General features: G+C 38.5%; 1 protein-coding gene across 1 annotated transcript in view; it reads right to left on the bottom strand.

Moving 5' to 3' along the window:
* The window catches only part of grin3a.S (glutamate receptor, ionotropic, N-methyl-D-aspartate 3A S homeolog), a 196,517-nt gene that overhangs the window by 32,384 nt on the left and 147,262 nt on the right, over positions 1 to 16,871 (bottom strand). Inside the window, 1 exon segment of the mRNA XM_041580074.1 lies at positions 10,234 to 10,385. Within this exon segment, the coding sequence (XP_041436008.1) occupies positions 10,234 to 10,385 (152 nt within the window).

Raw genomic sequence — 16,871 nt, 5'->3', positions numbered from 1 at the left:
GTATGGGCGAATTTGAAAAATGAAATGGGAAAATGTGAAATGTCGCCAACGCCCATTAAAGTCTATGGTCGTCAAAAATATTTTGTCGCGCGGCGAAATTTTTTTATTTTGACGCACGACGCCATACAAGTCTATGGGCGTCATTTTTTCGGCGAAACAAGGGAAAAAATTCGCCCATCCCTATAAATAAGCCCAATATGATTGTTTTACCTCCAATTAGGATTAATTATATCTCTATAGTTGGTATCAATACGATGTACTGTTTTATTAGTACAGAGAAAAAGGTTTCTGAACAACAGGGCTGATTTCTCAATTGGCTACAGGCTCTTTGACAGGGATGGGCTGCACCTCGATGATGATGATGCAGCTGCTTCGGGGGAGAGGATGGTTAGAGGGATGGAGCAGATTTTAAAGTAGGCATATGGGGGTTTAAGAGTAAGAAGCCTGACTGATAGAATGGGAGAGCTGGAGGGGACACAATTGGGCAATACATACAGTATAGGAGGCTATACTTTGTTTCATAGGGACAGGAGTGTGTTAAAAACATAATGTTTACATATCATTTTCTGAAATATCTGTGGAGGGCAGCACTTTCTTTCCTTCCATTCTGTCTTTTCTTCACACATAAAACAACAACACATTCTAAAAAAAAAAAGCCCAATGCACACCATAGTAATTTTATCACACCATGGTGCATGCAAAAGCAAAAAATGCTTGAATATGCTTAAAACATACATACACCAATATATATATATATTACAAACAATAGCACTAGTGTTGACAGTGCAAATTAGTAAATATGTTAAAGATAAGTAAACCTTTAAAATAAGTGAATGTAGACTTAATTAGAGTGCTATTCTAAGCACTTTTGTCATTTACATTCATTATTTATTTTCTTTTTATTCCAACATATTAAGGGATACATGAACTGTTAATAGTACATGTATAGCTTGGTCAGTTTCTGCATCCATGCACATGTGTTTGAGGAGCCAGTAAATAGCATGGGAGCGCCACCTTTTATTTTGCAGGTTGGGCCTTCAAAGAATTGTAATGCAACTGGCTGGTAACTTTTTCTTTTTCCCTTTTATGTTGTAATCTGTACAGATATATTTTTAAAGCTTCTGTTAGTTAAGCAGAATTGTAAAGTCATTGTAAAGGAAAAATATGATGGGGCTGAAACCTTATGGGTGGTGCTTTTTACATACTGTAAAGAGTCCAGCCCATTAATTCTATGTGTGATTTTGACCCTCTAATGTAAGTAAAGAGGAAGAAGCTAAACTCCTGTTGCTAAAAGAAAATGCTGATAGTATGGGATAGGTCAGATAACTGGGGAGCAACAGTACTGCCAGGACAGTTAATGGAAACAAATGTATAAATTTGTTGCATGACAGTTTTATGGAACAGTTTGTTAAGAAGCCAGCCAGAAATCATGCTCTACTGGATCTACTGATTCCTAACAACCCAGAATGTATAGTATATGTGCCAGTAGTATTAGTAGAACCTCTGGGTAATAGTGTCCAAATTGTTATCTCATTTAAAGGGGATGTACAGACAGAAAAGTAACTTTAAAAGATCCGCTGCTTAAAAATAAACCTATCTTCAATTTGCTTTAATTAAAAAATCTGTATGGTTTTCATAGAAACCACAATCTTCTGTGCTCCAGCTCCTCTTCTCTCTACGCGCACGGGCTTCAGTCTGCATGAATTCCTCAACCTGGCTGGCTGGTGGCTGCTTTACATCAAAATGATAAGCGATACTTCAGCTTAATTTATCTGCTCGTTCCTGACTAAAGCTAATCTCCGTGACAACTCCACATGCTGCTTCCCTGACACTACAGAACTCAGAGCAGGGGAGATTGCTTTGAAGTAAAGCAAACACCAGCCTGCATGGAGAAATCCATGCAGGCTGTTTGTGCGCCTAGAGAGAAGGGGAGCTGGAGCACAGAATATCAATTTTTATGAAAAGGGTACAGAATTTTTTATGGAAGTATATTGAAGATGTAGTTATTTTTAGTCGGTGGACCTGTTAAAGGAATTTCATTTTTTGACTTTACATCCCCTTTAATGTTTGTTGCAAAAAGCAAAATTACAATGAGGTGACAAAGTATGAGGCATTATGTTATCTGCTAAAGATACAGAAGTTGCTGTAATTTAAAATGATATGAAATCATTGCATGTTCTTAATTTATTCCCTTGCAAAGTAAAAGTAAGAGTTTAAGGACCTGCTTTTGGGGCTTAATTCAGAAGTAAGGAGGTTAACAGGAAATTAGGGATGTACAGAATCCAGGATTTGGTTCGGGATTTGGCCAGGATTAGGTCTATTTCAGCAAGATTCGGCCGAATCATTCTGCCCGGCCGAACCGAACCCGAATCCTAATTTGTATATGCAAATTAGGGACAGGGAGGGAAATCGCATGACTTTTTGTCACAAAACAAAGTAAAAACGGTCTCCCCCTTCCCATCCCTAATTTGCAATTAGGATTCGGTTCGGTATTCGCCAAATCTTTCACAAAGGATACGGGGGTTTCGAGCGAATCCAAAATAGTGGATTCGGTGCATCCCTACAGTAAAGCATAGAAAAAACATTTAAAACCATTAAAAAAGTCAGAACGGATAGAAACTGCATTTAGTGGCACACAAAGGTTTAATCAAAATTAATGAGAGCAAGGCACCAGGGCCAGAAGAAATATAGGGTACTTAGTTCAGTTATAGCAAAGTCTGTTTTTCTGATTTTCTCAGACTTGCTATCATCTGGTATGGTACCTATGGATTGGAGGAAAGCTGATTGATGATTCCAGTATTTTAAATAGAATTATGATCTCAGCCTGGTGATTACAGACCAGTAAGTTTGACATCTCTAAACGACAAGTTATTTGATGTATTGTTAAGGGATCACATTCAAAATTATGTTCTGGAGAATGCCATTATGAATGGTAATCAGAACAGCTTTATGAAGTATAGGTCATGTCGACAAATTTTATTACTTTCTGTGACGAGGTTAGTAAGAATTTGGATAGTTGGGTTGCCATGATGTGAACTGAAATGACGTAGGGGAGGGTATGCTAAGCATTGTATTAGTGTTTATAGATGACACAAAACTATGCAGCTCAATTAATTCCATCCAGGAGGTAGCATCCTTGCAGCAGAATCTTGACAAACTGGCAATCTGGCCAGGTGAGATTTAATGTTGATAAATGTAAGGTTATGCATCTGGGATGTAAAAATATGCAATGCTACTTATATCCTTAACCGAACTACATTGGCTACTTGGCTGTAGCAAGCAATGCCAGTCAGCAGCTGCAAGGGCAAACAAGGTCTTGAGTTGTATTAAAAGGGGCATAGATTGGCAGGAGAAGGTGGTCATTCTTATAGAGAGCTGGTAAGGCCCATATAGAATATACCATGCATTTCTGCTCAAATGGAATATTATTAATACCAAGTGGACCCAGGAACTGGTGTTTTTTTTTGCCTTCCTCTGGATCAACTAGCAGTTATTCAGGTTTTATAGAAAATAAATATAGATAAATGATTGGACTGTTTTAACCTAAGTTACTCTTGCACTTCTGTCGTGGACCTTAATAAATTACACTTGATATGACATATTTCTAAGCTACATATTTTTACATGAATGTAAGTTTGGGCATTTTTTAAATGCTGGGGCATACAAATGTGATTCCTGCATGGCAGACCCAAAAGAAATGTAATGTATGCAGAGAATGTCACAAGCCAGGTTTTATCAGTGCTCAGATTAGTACCACATGCTATAAGATTTCAGGGATGTATAAACAATTTTGTTTTTCATATTTTGAGGAAGGTATGAATGATCATGGACCTGGACTGCTGCCACCACACACATATTCATATATTCATATATAGATATCCTTTCATATTAAGACTTCCTCCACTACCATTACTACCTGTATTAATATGTAGACCTATGTATGTATATATGAAAACACATTTCTTAGTTCCTGCTTACTTCAAAGAATTGTAATTAATCCCCAGGTAGTAAATGTCCTCAGTTTTTATGATCCAAACTCTAGTTTCTACCTACTTCAAAGGATTACCCATCCTGTACTCTTATCAAATGCAAAATAAGGTATGTCCATCTATGCTTTGATTCCTAACTGATATACTAACAGGTGGGTGGTCTTTCAACATACCCAGAGAAACCATCTGGAGCTGGTCTTTTTCATTTCAAAGACGAACTGTTTGTACAGTTGTTATTAGTAAAAAAAAAAATATCTAAAGAAATTAGCTGGTTCAACTAAAACAATAAGATACCTGTTTAACTTGTAGTCAGCCAATCAGAACCATTCCCCATTTTAGTCAATGGAATAGAAACAGTATAAAAATGGAGCTGGTTTTGGCTGATTTTTGGAGGAAGGAGAGAGAGAGAGAGAAAGAAGGTGGTAGAAGGAAGGGCACAGGGAAACGCTCTTTTGTAGACTATACCCTATACATAAAACTAGTGGGAACATTTTGAAAGATCTCTGTGTCATTTGCTGTCTCTGGGCTGGATAATCTCAATAAATTGTTTCACTTCTGGGAACCTCAGTTGCATCCTTTTTCTTGTATTGTAAAAGACATTGATGTGTCATTATGACGTCAATAACCTGGGTGACGTCATAATGACACATCAAGACCAACACTACAACCTGGGGTGAGCAGAAGCAATGAGAAAAACAAAATCTTGCCAAATTGCAATGGCTGGCTGTGAATTCTGACTAGACTGGGGTCACATTTCTTAGCATATTGGAAGCAATGCAAATACTAAAATCCTGTAATTTTTGTTTTATAATGGTTTTACGGCTCTGTTTTTTTTTTTATCATATTATTTGTGTTAGCAGCAGAGTCTGTACATTGCAGGGATGGAAAATCCAGTCATAAACATGATGTTTTAAAGGTAAAGTAAAGGTGAAAACTAAGTAAGCTTTATCAAAAAAGGTCTACGTAAATACATCCAGTTACTCTCACAGTGCTGCTGTTCTGAGTCCTCTGTGAAAAGGACCATGTCATTCCTTTCCTCCCATTCCTCCTTTACACATTATCAGAAGTCCTTCTCTCAGCTCAAATCTCCAGGCCCCTGGCATAAACTGTTGCAGCTTCCTCCTCTCCCCCTACCTTCTCCCTTTCTCCCCCTGCCTTCTCACTCCTCCCCCTCTCTTCACCCTTCTGTAATCCAAGCAGAGAGAGCCACCAGTGAAAGACATACAGGGTCGGACTGAGGGGCTTGGGGCCCACCGGGGCTACTGCCCCAGGGCCCCCCTCCGGCCCCCAGTGCCGCTCTGGCATGCTTCATTGGGGTAGTGCGCGTGCGCGCGGCACCGCATTTGTGCGTACGCGCGCATCAATACCTTTGTGCGCATGTGCAGATCTTCTATTCTACCACGACCCCTGACAAAGTGGGGTCGAGCCGCCCCACTTAGTAGAGGATCTGGGCTGGCGGGGCCCATCGGGTTTTTTCCCGGTGTCCCTCCGGCCCAGTCCGACACTGAAGACATAGGTAGGGAATTTACATCACACAAAAACTGACATTATACTGCTGAGATGACAATAAAGTTTAATTTGACTTTGACATGGCAGGGGGTGGATGATGTTGGGAGGCAGGGTGGATGACACCAGGGACAAGCCTGTGAGATCAGACGGTGGGACTGATGACATGTGATCAGCATAAGTAGCTTTCCTTCTCCTTTAAAGTTTCTGGCTTTATTTTAAAATTTGGGTGGATAAGGAACATTTTATTGTGGAAGTGTTAGTGCTGTCTTTCAAGGTAGAGCAAGGCTTTTTCCTACTACAAATTTGTCTAATGTAATTCTATCCACATGCCTATATTGAGATTTTGGCTCCATAGTGTCACCTTAAAATACTTTTGTCAATGGGCTGATTATGTGGACGATAACCTGGAACATCTAGACAATATTTCATTATTTTGGGCAGCTTCTAAAGCGGTTATGAGAGGACATGTCCTCTCTTACACAGCTAGATTGAACAAACAATTCAGAGAAAAATATGCTGTATTGAACAATACTCTTACGCTCACTTATCGTAGGTATCTTACCACAGCCGTGGAATCGGATCGTAGAGCTTATGTTACTGCCAAACAAGATTTAGATACCTTGCTTTCTGACAGGGCCACGAGGAATATAGAATACCGGAGGAATAAATACTATAGATGGGGAAATAGATCTGGTCGCTTATTAGCTCACCTGGTACGCAAGGCGAAAGGCACAACTTTTATCCCTACGATTAGCTCAGGGGGGGAACGAAACATACTACAGCAGAGATCTTACAGGAGTTTCATTCGTACTATCGGACTCTTTATCAGGCGCCCACAGATGTATTGCAAGAGGGTGTGGAGTATCTTCGCTCAGCGAACATGCCTAAATTGTCACAAGCCCATAGAGATATACTTAATGCCCCTTTAGATGAACTGGAGATAAGTGATACAATTAAGTCGCTTGCGGGGAACAAGGCTCCAGGCCTTGATGGGTTCTCAAGCGAGTACTATAAAATCCTCAGAGAATCATTCGCCCCCATTCTCCACTCTCTCTGTATCAACATATCCTGCAATCTGGTGAAGCTGGACACGGATTCGGTGATGCTAAAATTATATTGATCCTTAAAAAGGACAGGCAACCGGATCGAGTGGAATCATATCGGCCTATATCATTGCTTAACCATGACTACAAAATATTTACTAAATTGTTGGCTTGTTGATTGCAGAATATCCTACCTGACCTTATAATACCGGAACAACTTGGCTTCACGCGCAATGGGCAATCTGTAAAAGCAATCCGCTCCGCTATTGCTGCCGTACTCACTGAATCCCAGAAGCAAAACTCACAAACACTTCTGCTTAACCTGGATGCCGATAAGGCGTTTGATAGGGTGTTTCATTCACATTTGATTAGATTAGTTAAATTCAGGCATTTTGGACCCCTCTTTATTAAAGCCATTTCGTTGTTATACCGCCCCTCTCAGGCTATTCTTTATGTTGATGGGTGTCTTTCCTCTCCGTTTGCTCTCGCAAGAGGTACCAGACAGGGTTGTCCGCTTTCCCCTTTACTATTTAATCTCGCGCTGGATCCCTTCTTGTGGATACTGCTTACTTCCCCAGTACTCCAGGGGGTACAGCTTGGTACACAGCAACTTAAACTGAATGCTTTTGCAGACGATATATTAATATTCATGACCAACCCATCAGTGGTGATTCCTCACCTTATCTCTAGTATCGAAACCTTTGGGAGGGTGGCGGGATTTCAGGTGAACCTGGCTAAAACAGTAGCTATGCCACTCAATCCCCTTCTGAAAAAAACCTGGCACGGCCATTTTCCGTTTAAGTGGGCCACAAAGGCAATACAATTTCTGGGCGTTTTGATCCCCCCACAAATTCACACACTGTATACCCTAAATATCTCCCCCCTGATTACCAAACTGACCCATGAACTTACTGCGTGGTCTAAATTACCAGTGAATTATCTTTGTCACTTAATTAAGATGATATGGTTCCCTCGCTTGTTATATTATTTGCAAATGCTCCCGCTATTTCTTACCCGTAAAGATCTGACTAGGTTGAACACAGCACTTAGTCACTTTATCTGGGGTGGTAAACATTCTCGGATCAGTAGAAATAAGCTCCAGCAGCTCAAGTCCCAAGGTGGGATAAATCTCCCAGATATTCAGACATATAATTTGGCTTGCAATTTACGTTATGCGGCAGACTGGGTTAATAATAGAGAGTTCTGTGCACTGCCTTCTTTAGAACAAGGCTTTCCTACCTAATATCTCTCTGGCCTCTCTTCTGCATTTAAGGGAGGGACAAATACCACAGTTAATTAAGGATAATCCACTGATATATACTACAATTAGAGCCTGGCGGGCAGCACGTCATAGATTGTCTATTTCTCCCTATTTGTCCCCTTTCCTGCCTTTCCTAGGCAATCCACAATTTTTGAATAATTACAATGGACTCCCATTTCAGGTTTGGGCAGTACAGGGGCTCACGCAAATCAGACATTTTATGCGGACTCCATTGATTCCGTATTCGTTAGCAGACCTTAGAGACCGATATCCCTTGGTGGCCTGGGACTTTTTCTCTTACTTACAAGCTAGACACTATGCACAGGCAGTGAGCCGTGCCATTCCACTCCAGGAAGTCGACAATGCAATTGATAATATATTTCGGTCTGCTACGATACGACCTTCTATCTCTCTGCTGTATAGAAGTTTAACAGCTCCATTGTCAGACAGGGACTTTGGGAGGGGTGTAGGAAAATGGTTACAACAAATCCCTGACCTTACGCGAGATAAACTATTTACCTTGCATGTCAAATCTCTGTAAGTGCTTAATTCAAGTCATTTCCATGTAATATTTTTGAATATATTGCATAGAGGGTATTTTTCCCCTGAGTTGCGAAAACGAGTGGGTTGGTCTGAGTCAGATGCCTGTCCAAAGTGCCAGGCCCCGAAAGCGGACATTTATCATTGCCTCTGGTCCTGTACACAATTTTGGAAAGAAGTTATTCGTTATTGTAAACTAACACTGGGTATCAATATAAATCTCACTCCACTCTGGGCTATTTTTGGCGATACCACAAAAGTTTTAAAGATTGATAAGAAATTAGCGAACATTGTTTTGTCAGTTAGCAGAAAAGCCATCTTACACTGTTGGATTTCCAACCTACCCCCTTCGTTAGACATGATGCTTGTGAAACTTGATTTTGCTTACCGTATGGACTGGCTGGAGGCCACTCTCAATAAGGAGGGTAGGGTGACAACCTTTTTTGCTACTTGGTCCAAATATGTGCACACACTATCCCCTACCAGACAACTAGAAATCTCTTACGTGTTTCGGCTTACCACTTGGTATATGTCTGAGGAGCTAGCGGGGAGGGACCCTTTACGGTCATTGCAACTATAAGGGAACGCTTGGATTGGCCCTGATAACCTTTTCCCTGACAGGCTGAGGTGAAATGATGGGGAGGGGGTTTGGGGAAGGCTCGTACTGTACTTTATTCATTGTTAAGGGCACGGGAGCAAATTCTGTATGTTCTTGTTTGTTGGGGTGGTCGAAAAAATGTGTGCAGACCACCCCCTACCTTGTTGTCCTGCCCTACTTCATTGGCATGGTATGTTTCATTGTGATGTTTTGTAATGTTTGTTTGGTGCAAATAAAGACATTTTATAAAAAAATACTTTTGTCTCATTCTTACTGTAACTTTATTTTTATATGAATGCTGTGGAATTCTAAGTTAATGCCGAATACCTTGCAGACTTCTTTGTTCTACACTACTGCCTTCCCAATGACTCAAGGGAACATGCATTTAAAGGGAATATCCTTTTAAAGCAAAAACTGTTTCTAGTGTCCCTATAGAGATCCTTTACTTTGTATATGTTTTGCTATATACTGTTTGGAAGCCCAGGACCACAATAAAATGACCAATAATTAGTATTCAGTATTTGCCAAGCTTAGTTTAAGGTACACATTTTTCACAAAATTATCACAGCTACTTTTGAAGTGCAGGTGGGAGTTAGTGGTATTCATGATTGCACTCATTTTTATTGAATTGATAATACAAAACCTTCATGGAATGAACACTGCAGGAAGATATGCATTTTAGAACTGCACAATGCCTTGCCAGGACTTGCTTTCCAGTTTCAAGAAATACTCATGAACCCTATTCAATTTGTCTGTAAAATCATATTGCCTATTTTAAATGTAATAAATCCTTTCTCCAGAAATAAAATAAGCCTATGTAGGGCCCCAGTTCAGGGTTTTAGAGGGATTTCCCAGAAGATTACAGGGAAATCAATAAATGTTTTTACAATAAGCCCCATATAATTAAAATGTATATGCTACAAAAGTGGCAGCTTTCTACAACTTGGCCTTTACAAATATTCCCTGAATACCGGAAGAAGTAGCTATTAATTGGCCAGTGTATTCATTTACATAACATCTTGCAAACTCTCTAAATAACTATAAGATAACATGCCAGGTCCCTAATTTCACATTTGAGCACAAAACATTTCAATACCTGGTGGTAAAAGCACATTTTAGCCTTCATACATTGCCTTTATCTTTCTACTGTTGGTGCTGCATTATTTTTAATCTAATACATAGACTTGTTATTGCACATTGCTTATAGAAGTGTTATATTAAATTGAAAGGCATCTCTTTCTTTGTGTATCCAGTATAACAACCCAAATTCCAATATAATGGAAACCTGCTTACCTCTGTAACTGCAAAACTTCTTTTTCCACAAGGAACTACTTTATACCACTTGTCATGAAGGCTATCCATAAATCCACTTGACTTATACTGGCTGACCAATTCTGAGATATTGGATGTCAAAGGAGAGTTTGGGGGAAGCCCAATGCCATAACCTGAAAAAATAAAAATATTAAGATAAATCCCGGTTTCTCTCTGAATTTAATACAGACGGTGTTGGATTGAGCCTTCTAGAATCCAACAGAGAAGGAAAGTGCTTTTTTCTCCATGGGAGCCACAAGAGACACACTACATATGACAGAACATTAGGAGATTAAATGACATGTCCAGGTTCACAAGGAGTTGCCAAAAAAAATCAAAGCAGGTTCTTAGCATGAGATTCCATAACAAAGGGTAATCGGTTAACATCTAGAGACCATCTCCTCCTCTAGGGAGCCTCTAATTTTGCATGCAATTAGCCAGATTAGACAATTAAATACCTTCTGATTTCAGAAGGCTTCACTTTGCATGTAATTGCTAGTGAAAGGCTTTTTGGCTCCTTTCAGCCCTTCTCACCCTAACCAGGTTTGGTTTCCCATTTCGCTACTCTCCAAGTCCTACCTCTCAGAAGCCATGTTCCAATATCTTGAACTGATGATATCTAACAAGATCGAAACAGACTGTCTGCAAGTTTGGATATATGGCTGTGAAACCATTAGGCTGTATCTGTGCTATAAACCAGCAGTTCTGGATCCATAGCTATGGACTCCCCCCTTTATCAATACATTTTTCTGAAAATTTATTGTGTGGAAAAAACTCTATAAAATTGTGAAAAATCTGAATCATACACATTTTACGGATTTGTCGCTGTAAGCTGCAACATTTTTTGAATTTGACACCAAAACCTCCAACTTTTTCAGATTTGACTGAATTGGAGTACTTTTTTTCGGACTTTTAACACCATCAGGGATTAAGAAATCACAAAAAAATCTGGGTTTTTTTTCTTCAAAAAATGGTTGTTTTCCACTTTAAACATCTCACCAGAAAAAATTGGACTTTAATTAATAACCCCCTCATTGTCAAACATTTTTTTTTTCCAATGCTGGAAATCATAAAAGGCTAATGGGAGGAGATTGGAGGTAGATGGCAGGGGCAGCTAAGAGATACTCTTGTATTCCGGCAGGCCAGTCCAACTCTAAAAATAAACTAATTTATGTAATAGTTTATATTCCGTGAGCAAATGTTAGCACTTAACAGGTTACACTGACCTAAAAATTCTTCTATGTGTGTTACATCGGAAACTTATTGTATGTGCACAGTTTATACTTGTATTGTAAAAGCTAAATCATGGTGTGTTTTAAATGTTTTAATACAAAAAAACATTTTGATCAAGATATATGCTGATCAGATACCATTGAAATCATTGTTTAGACACAGAGAATAATAATGCATTTTCAAATACAGGTATGCGATCCATTATCCAGAAAGCTCGAAATTAAGGAAAGGCCATCAACATAAACTCTATTTTATCCAAATAATTAAAATTTAAAAAAAATGATTCCCGTTTTCTCTGTAATAATAAAACAGTACCTTGTACTTTATCGAAACTAAGATATAATTAATCCTTATTGGAAGCAAAATCAGCCTATTTGGATTATTTCATGTTTACATGATTTTCTAGTAGAAACTAGACAGAAACATCCGATATCTGGAAAAACACAGGTCCCAAGCATTCTGGATAACAGGTTCTATATCTGTACTTCCTTAAAAAATAATGCAATTTTTTCATAAAGATCATGGATAGGTATTGAAAGGTAAAAACTCAGTTCTCATGAAAATTCTCCAAAAACCTGAACAGTACAAGTGAATTTGGTGTACAAGTGAATTTTCAACATAATCACCCTTAAATATACCTCTTAGTATTTATAGACATGTTCTTTTAAGTTAGCATTTATAACATCCTTTCTCTGCATACTTCATATAGTCTGAATATCATTTAAAAAGAAGTTCACAAATGTCTTGCATTAACTGAGCCTCGAGATCTTGAATGCCTTGGTGCTTTCAGGCCCGGATTTGTGGAATAGCCACCAAGGCCCAGGCCTAGGGCAGCAGGATTTTAGGGGGGTGGCATGCTGCCCAACCACATCCACATTGGTAAAGAAGCACTGGGGGTGAGTGGGAAATATAATAGTTTTTAAAAATTTGTGCCAATCCCCAGTGCTCCAGACCTGATGATGAAAATTTGCATATGTGAACAAATAAAGGGGAGGGGACGGAGGCGGCAAATGGCAGCAGGCCTAGGGGCACCTGTTATGTAAATCTGGCCCTGGTTGCTTTAGGAATCTATTTAGGAATCTATTCCTAATATATGATTACTACAACACCCAAATAATATCATATAGGGGCAGATTTATCAAAATGTGAGATTAGAGCTCACCAAAATAAACTCACCTACTTCCCATTCCTTCCTATGGGATTTTTAGAAGTGTATAAACCACTATAAACCATGAAAATTATTATTTTTGGATTTACTATATTTGATTTTTTTTAAAATCTATTATATTTGGATTTTTTCAATTTATTATATTTTTTTTTCTTTTCTATTGCATGAGATGATGCAATCAGGGTGGATTTCACGAATAAAAGAGAAAATGTAGCTTTTGATAAATAGCTACACTCTCTCCTCCTTTGCTTAGATCTGTGAGGCTGTGAGAGTTTACACATACTCCACCTGAATGGCTGTCCAGCTGTGTGATGTGCTCTTCATCTCTAAGGTTACATATCTATACTTTTCTTTCACTTTATCACATTTGCTACTAATTTGCATATTGATTGGAATACAACTTTTAAACCATGTGAGTGATAGGAATAAAATCCATCTCATTTACTTTGATGTCCTAGTGGAGGTTGGATGGATTCAGAGAACCAACTCAACATGGATTAATGTACCCAGATAAAGTGATTAGGTAATCAGCCTCACTACATAATTTGAATGTTTGGTATTAAGATGCGGCACTATTATGCCATCTATGGGAATAATGGTTTTGGAGCCTAATGGTTTAATACCTATCGCTTGAAAAAAAATCCCCTGAATATTATTGCAAAAAACATTTTGATTAAAACTTTGTAGCCACATTGCGTGACAGTACTGAAAATTAAATTAATTTAATTTAATTGATTAATACAGTAGAAAATAAACCCACAGGTACTAACACTGGTTAATTTCCTGCTACTTGTTGACATTTTGTTTTTATTTGTAAAGTTATTTTTCTTTTGAGGGTAATAATGTGATAATATGAATGTTATTTTCACTGGAGGCAGGGAAGATACTTAGAGGTTATTATGTTTTCTGTTTTGTGCATATACTCGGAGGACTGCTTAAGGGTCTTTATCCATAATAATTATGCAAGGTTGTCTAGAAATAGATAAATGTAATCAAAATGGAACACATTAATATAGCGCAGTGCTTTAGAATCTGCTACTGTATATAATGGCAGGTCACTTTTGTGCATGTTGATACTAAACAGTAGCACTAGTGTTACCAGTGTAGCAAGTACAAAACTAGACTAAGTAATGTTGTGTTTGCATTGTCTGCTACAGGGTTATAATGCAGCACATATATTTTTAAAGCATTATAATTTACAGCATCACTGTTGTACACAGAAAAATAAACAGGCCCATGCTCCAATTTAATACCTCAATGTGCTTTCACTTCCTCCAAATTCATGCATCTATTGACTGCTGAGAATAATAAACAAAACTTGGTGCACACTAAACACACAGGTCGGCAACTGGCAAAGATGGCATAATTACGGTTTCTATATTTTAAATGTTAGCCTTGGGGAAAGAGGTCAGGAAACTGTGGGTTAGGTGCTAAGAGAGGTCAAGCCATTGTTATACCTAAACCTGTGTATGTAGGACTTTTCTGTTTCAAGCCCCTGTTTGAGGACCAATCTTTGATCAGCCCCCATTTAGCTCATAACAGGCTTCCAGATACAGGAAATAATAGTTTATTAGACATTTAGCCATATCTTCAAGACACACTAGGATAGTCAAAAACTGTTTGCCCCAGGTATTCTAGTTCAGGTGTGTCTAGGAGAATGAATGGTCATTATTCTCAAATTTCACTCTAATATATGTTCTTTATGCTTAGCCCCCTGGCACTGCTCGGGGGGGGGGGGCAGCCTCCTTACTGGTTGCATTCCAAATTATGATATAAAGCCACAAGTTTCTAAGAGCTCCCTCCCCAACATACAATTCTTACATTCAGGTTTTCAAAGATGTTTTGTATATGAAGTTTTTTTTGTGTGGTTCATTTTGAACTTTGGATGTTATGCATAAAAAAGTTCTACTGCATAGAGTATACAGTATAATAACTATTCAGTGTGTCTCCGGTATGCTGCATAATAAATTGGTTATAATGAGCATGAACGTATGCTCTGGGTGGTTTTTTTTTCTCTATTTTATAATGCTATATTATGTACTGATTACAAATGAACCCTTTGGATATGAACCACATGAATAGTGTACACGGTGCATGAATTATGACTCATTATGGACTTTTTGGCACTGTTAAATGGTCAATTGATTAAGTGTAAATGTGAGCTATTTGCCTGCCTCATACTTATTGTACACTATTTAAGACTGGTAATTGTATCACAATATGCTTGAAAATGTGTGTTTGGAGTGTAAACTCTTGTGAGTAGGGTCATCGGGTTTCATTTTTTAATTGTTACCCTTGTTAGTTAAATATGCGTAAGACCCCATATGTTATATAGTAATACAAATAATAAAATTATAATCTATAATTTTATATAATTATATTATATAATATTATAATTACTATAAGGGTCACTATTAGCAAATCCTGTTAGAAGGGATTCATTGTTATAAGATTAGTGCAGCCCAGCAAAATTACATTTCTTATAAGTAGCGATGAGCAAAATATTTTTCCATGAAAATGACGCCCATAGGGGCAAATTTACTTACATCCGAATTTGCACCAGCATTGCCTTTGCCGCACTTAGCCAGGCGTAAATTCGCCAGGGCTGTGCAAATTCACGAAGATCCGAAGTTGCGCACAAGTTACAGATCCAAAGTTGTGCTAGTGATGTTACGATAAGCAGTTCCAAGTTACGCTAGCGATCAGAAATTTGCATATGGCGTGCAGTTAAAGTACAATGGCCATATATGCAGCAGCATACAACTTCACAACTTAGTGAATTAGCGTAGTTAGGTCCCTTTGCGATATCGCAACTTCGTCTGGCGTAAGAGTGCGAAGTAATGCTAGAGTAGATCCACTTCGCTAGCGAATTTTTGCTAGCATTAGCCACTTCGCCCTACAGTAAATTTGCCCCCTAGACTCTAATGGGTGAAAAAATTGTTGCTCGTCAAAAATGTGTTGCCCATAGACTTCACTGCATTTCAATAAATCTTCCCGTTTCATAAATTTTTGGCGAAACTAGTGAGATTCGCCCATCCCTACTTATAAGTACTTTATCACAAATTTTTTTTATCAGATCTGATAATTTTTTTTTTGGCTGGGTTCAACTTAAAATATAAATGAAGAAAAGTAACTCAATATAATATAAGAAACACATATCAGTGAACTGATAGCTGATAGTGTCTCTTTAATGAACAATTTCTATTCACATTTCCTCTATGCCTATTTGAACAAAAAAAATTACTTAAGATAATTGTTTCAGTGCATTAAACCTGCATTAACCCTATTGATATGCAGGGCAATGCTGTTGGTGAGGATTCAAATCAATGTGAGTAGGCTTTCTTTTTCATTAAGAAAACTAAATGCTATCTCACCCCCTCAGGTTGGCAAATTGCCATCTTGGATGGCAATTGAAAAAAAAAATGTGTATAATGAAAAAAAGAAAAAAAATGTTAGACCATTTGTGAGTAAATTTGAAAATATATAGTACAGAGAGCCACTGAGCTCTGGAAGCTGTTCCAGTCATTCCTTTATGTTTCTTCCCTAAAAGCCTGTCATTCTGTTACAACATAGGGTTCATTGTAGAAGTGGTGATGCCCAAAGCTGAAATAAAGGCTTTTGAAACACTAAAGTTTCACAGTCTGGTGCTGTTCTACATACAAAGGCTGTCGTGATATCAGTGGAAAGTGGCCACTGAGGAACGTGCACCAAGTCTCTACAGGAGAGATAATCGTTGTGCTGACTACTTTTCAAAGATTCATTTTAGAAGTGTTCATATCAGGGCTGTTTTAAAGCCTTGGTAGGCCCTCAATCTCCTGAGACAACTCATTTCCCAACACCATCTCCTCTAGCCATATTTTAGAAGAAGCAGAACTCGGGCAAGTAAGGCTGTGAGACAGTTCTGGCAGAACTTAAAAAAACTACAATCAATAAAACAAAAAGATCCGACCGCTCCAGCTCCCCGATACTGCCCTCGTCCAGGTGCTCAGTCGACAGTGTCCCCACTGTAAGTATAACAAAAACTCCGCAGACAGACGGCACTTCTGGATAGATTTATTGGGAAAAGGCTGCTGTATACCGCCTAACGCGTTTCGGGATTGTATCCCTTAATCATAGGCTCCGTCGACTACGACTTCGAATCGAACGATTTGAACTAAAAATCGTTAGACTATTCGACCATTCGATAGTCGAAGTACTGTCTCTTTAAGAAAAAACTTCG

This window comes from Xenopus laevis, chromosome 1S (genome assembly GCF_017654675.1).
Source record: "Xenopus laevis strain J_2021 chromosome 1S, Xenopus_laevis_v10.1, whole genome shotgun sequence".
Taxonomy (NCBI): domain Eukaryota; kingdom Metazoa; phylum Chordata; class Amphibia; order Anura; family Pipidae; genus Xenopus; species Xenopus laevis.
This window is presented reverse-complemented; position numbering and strand designations above follow the sequence as displayed.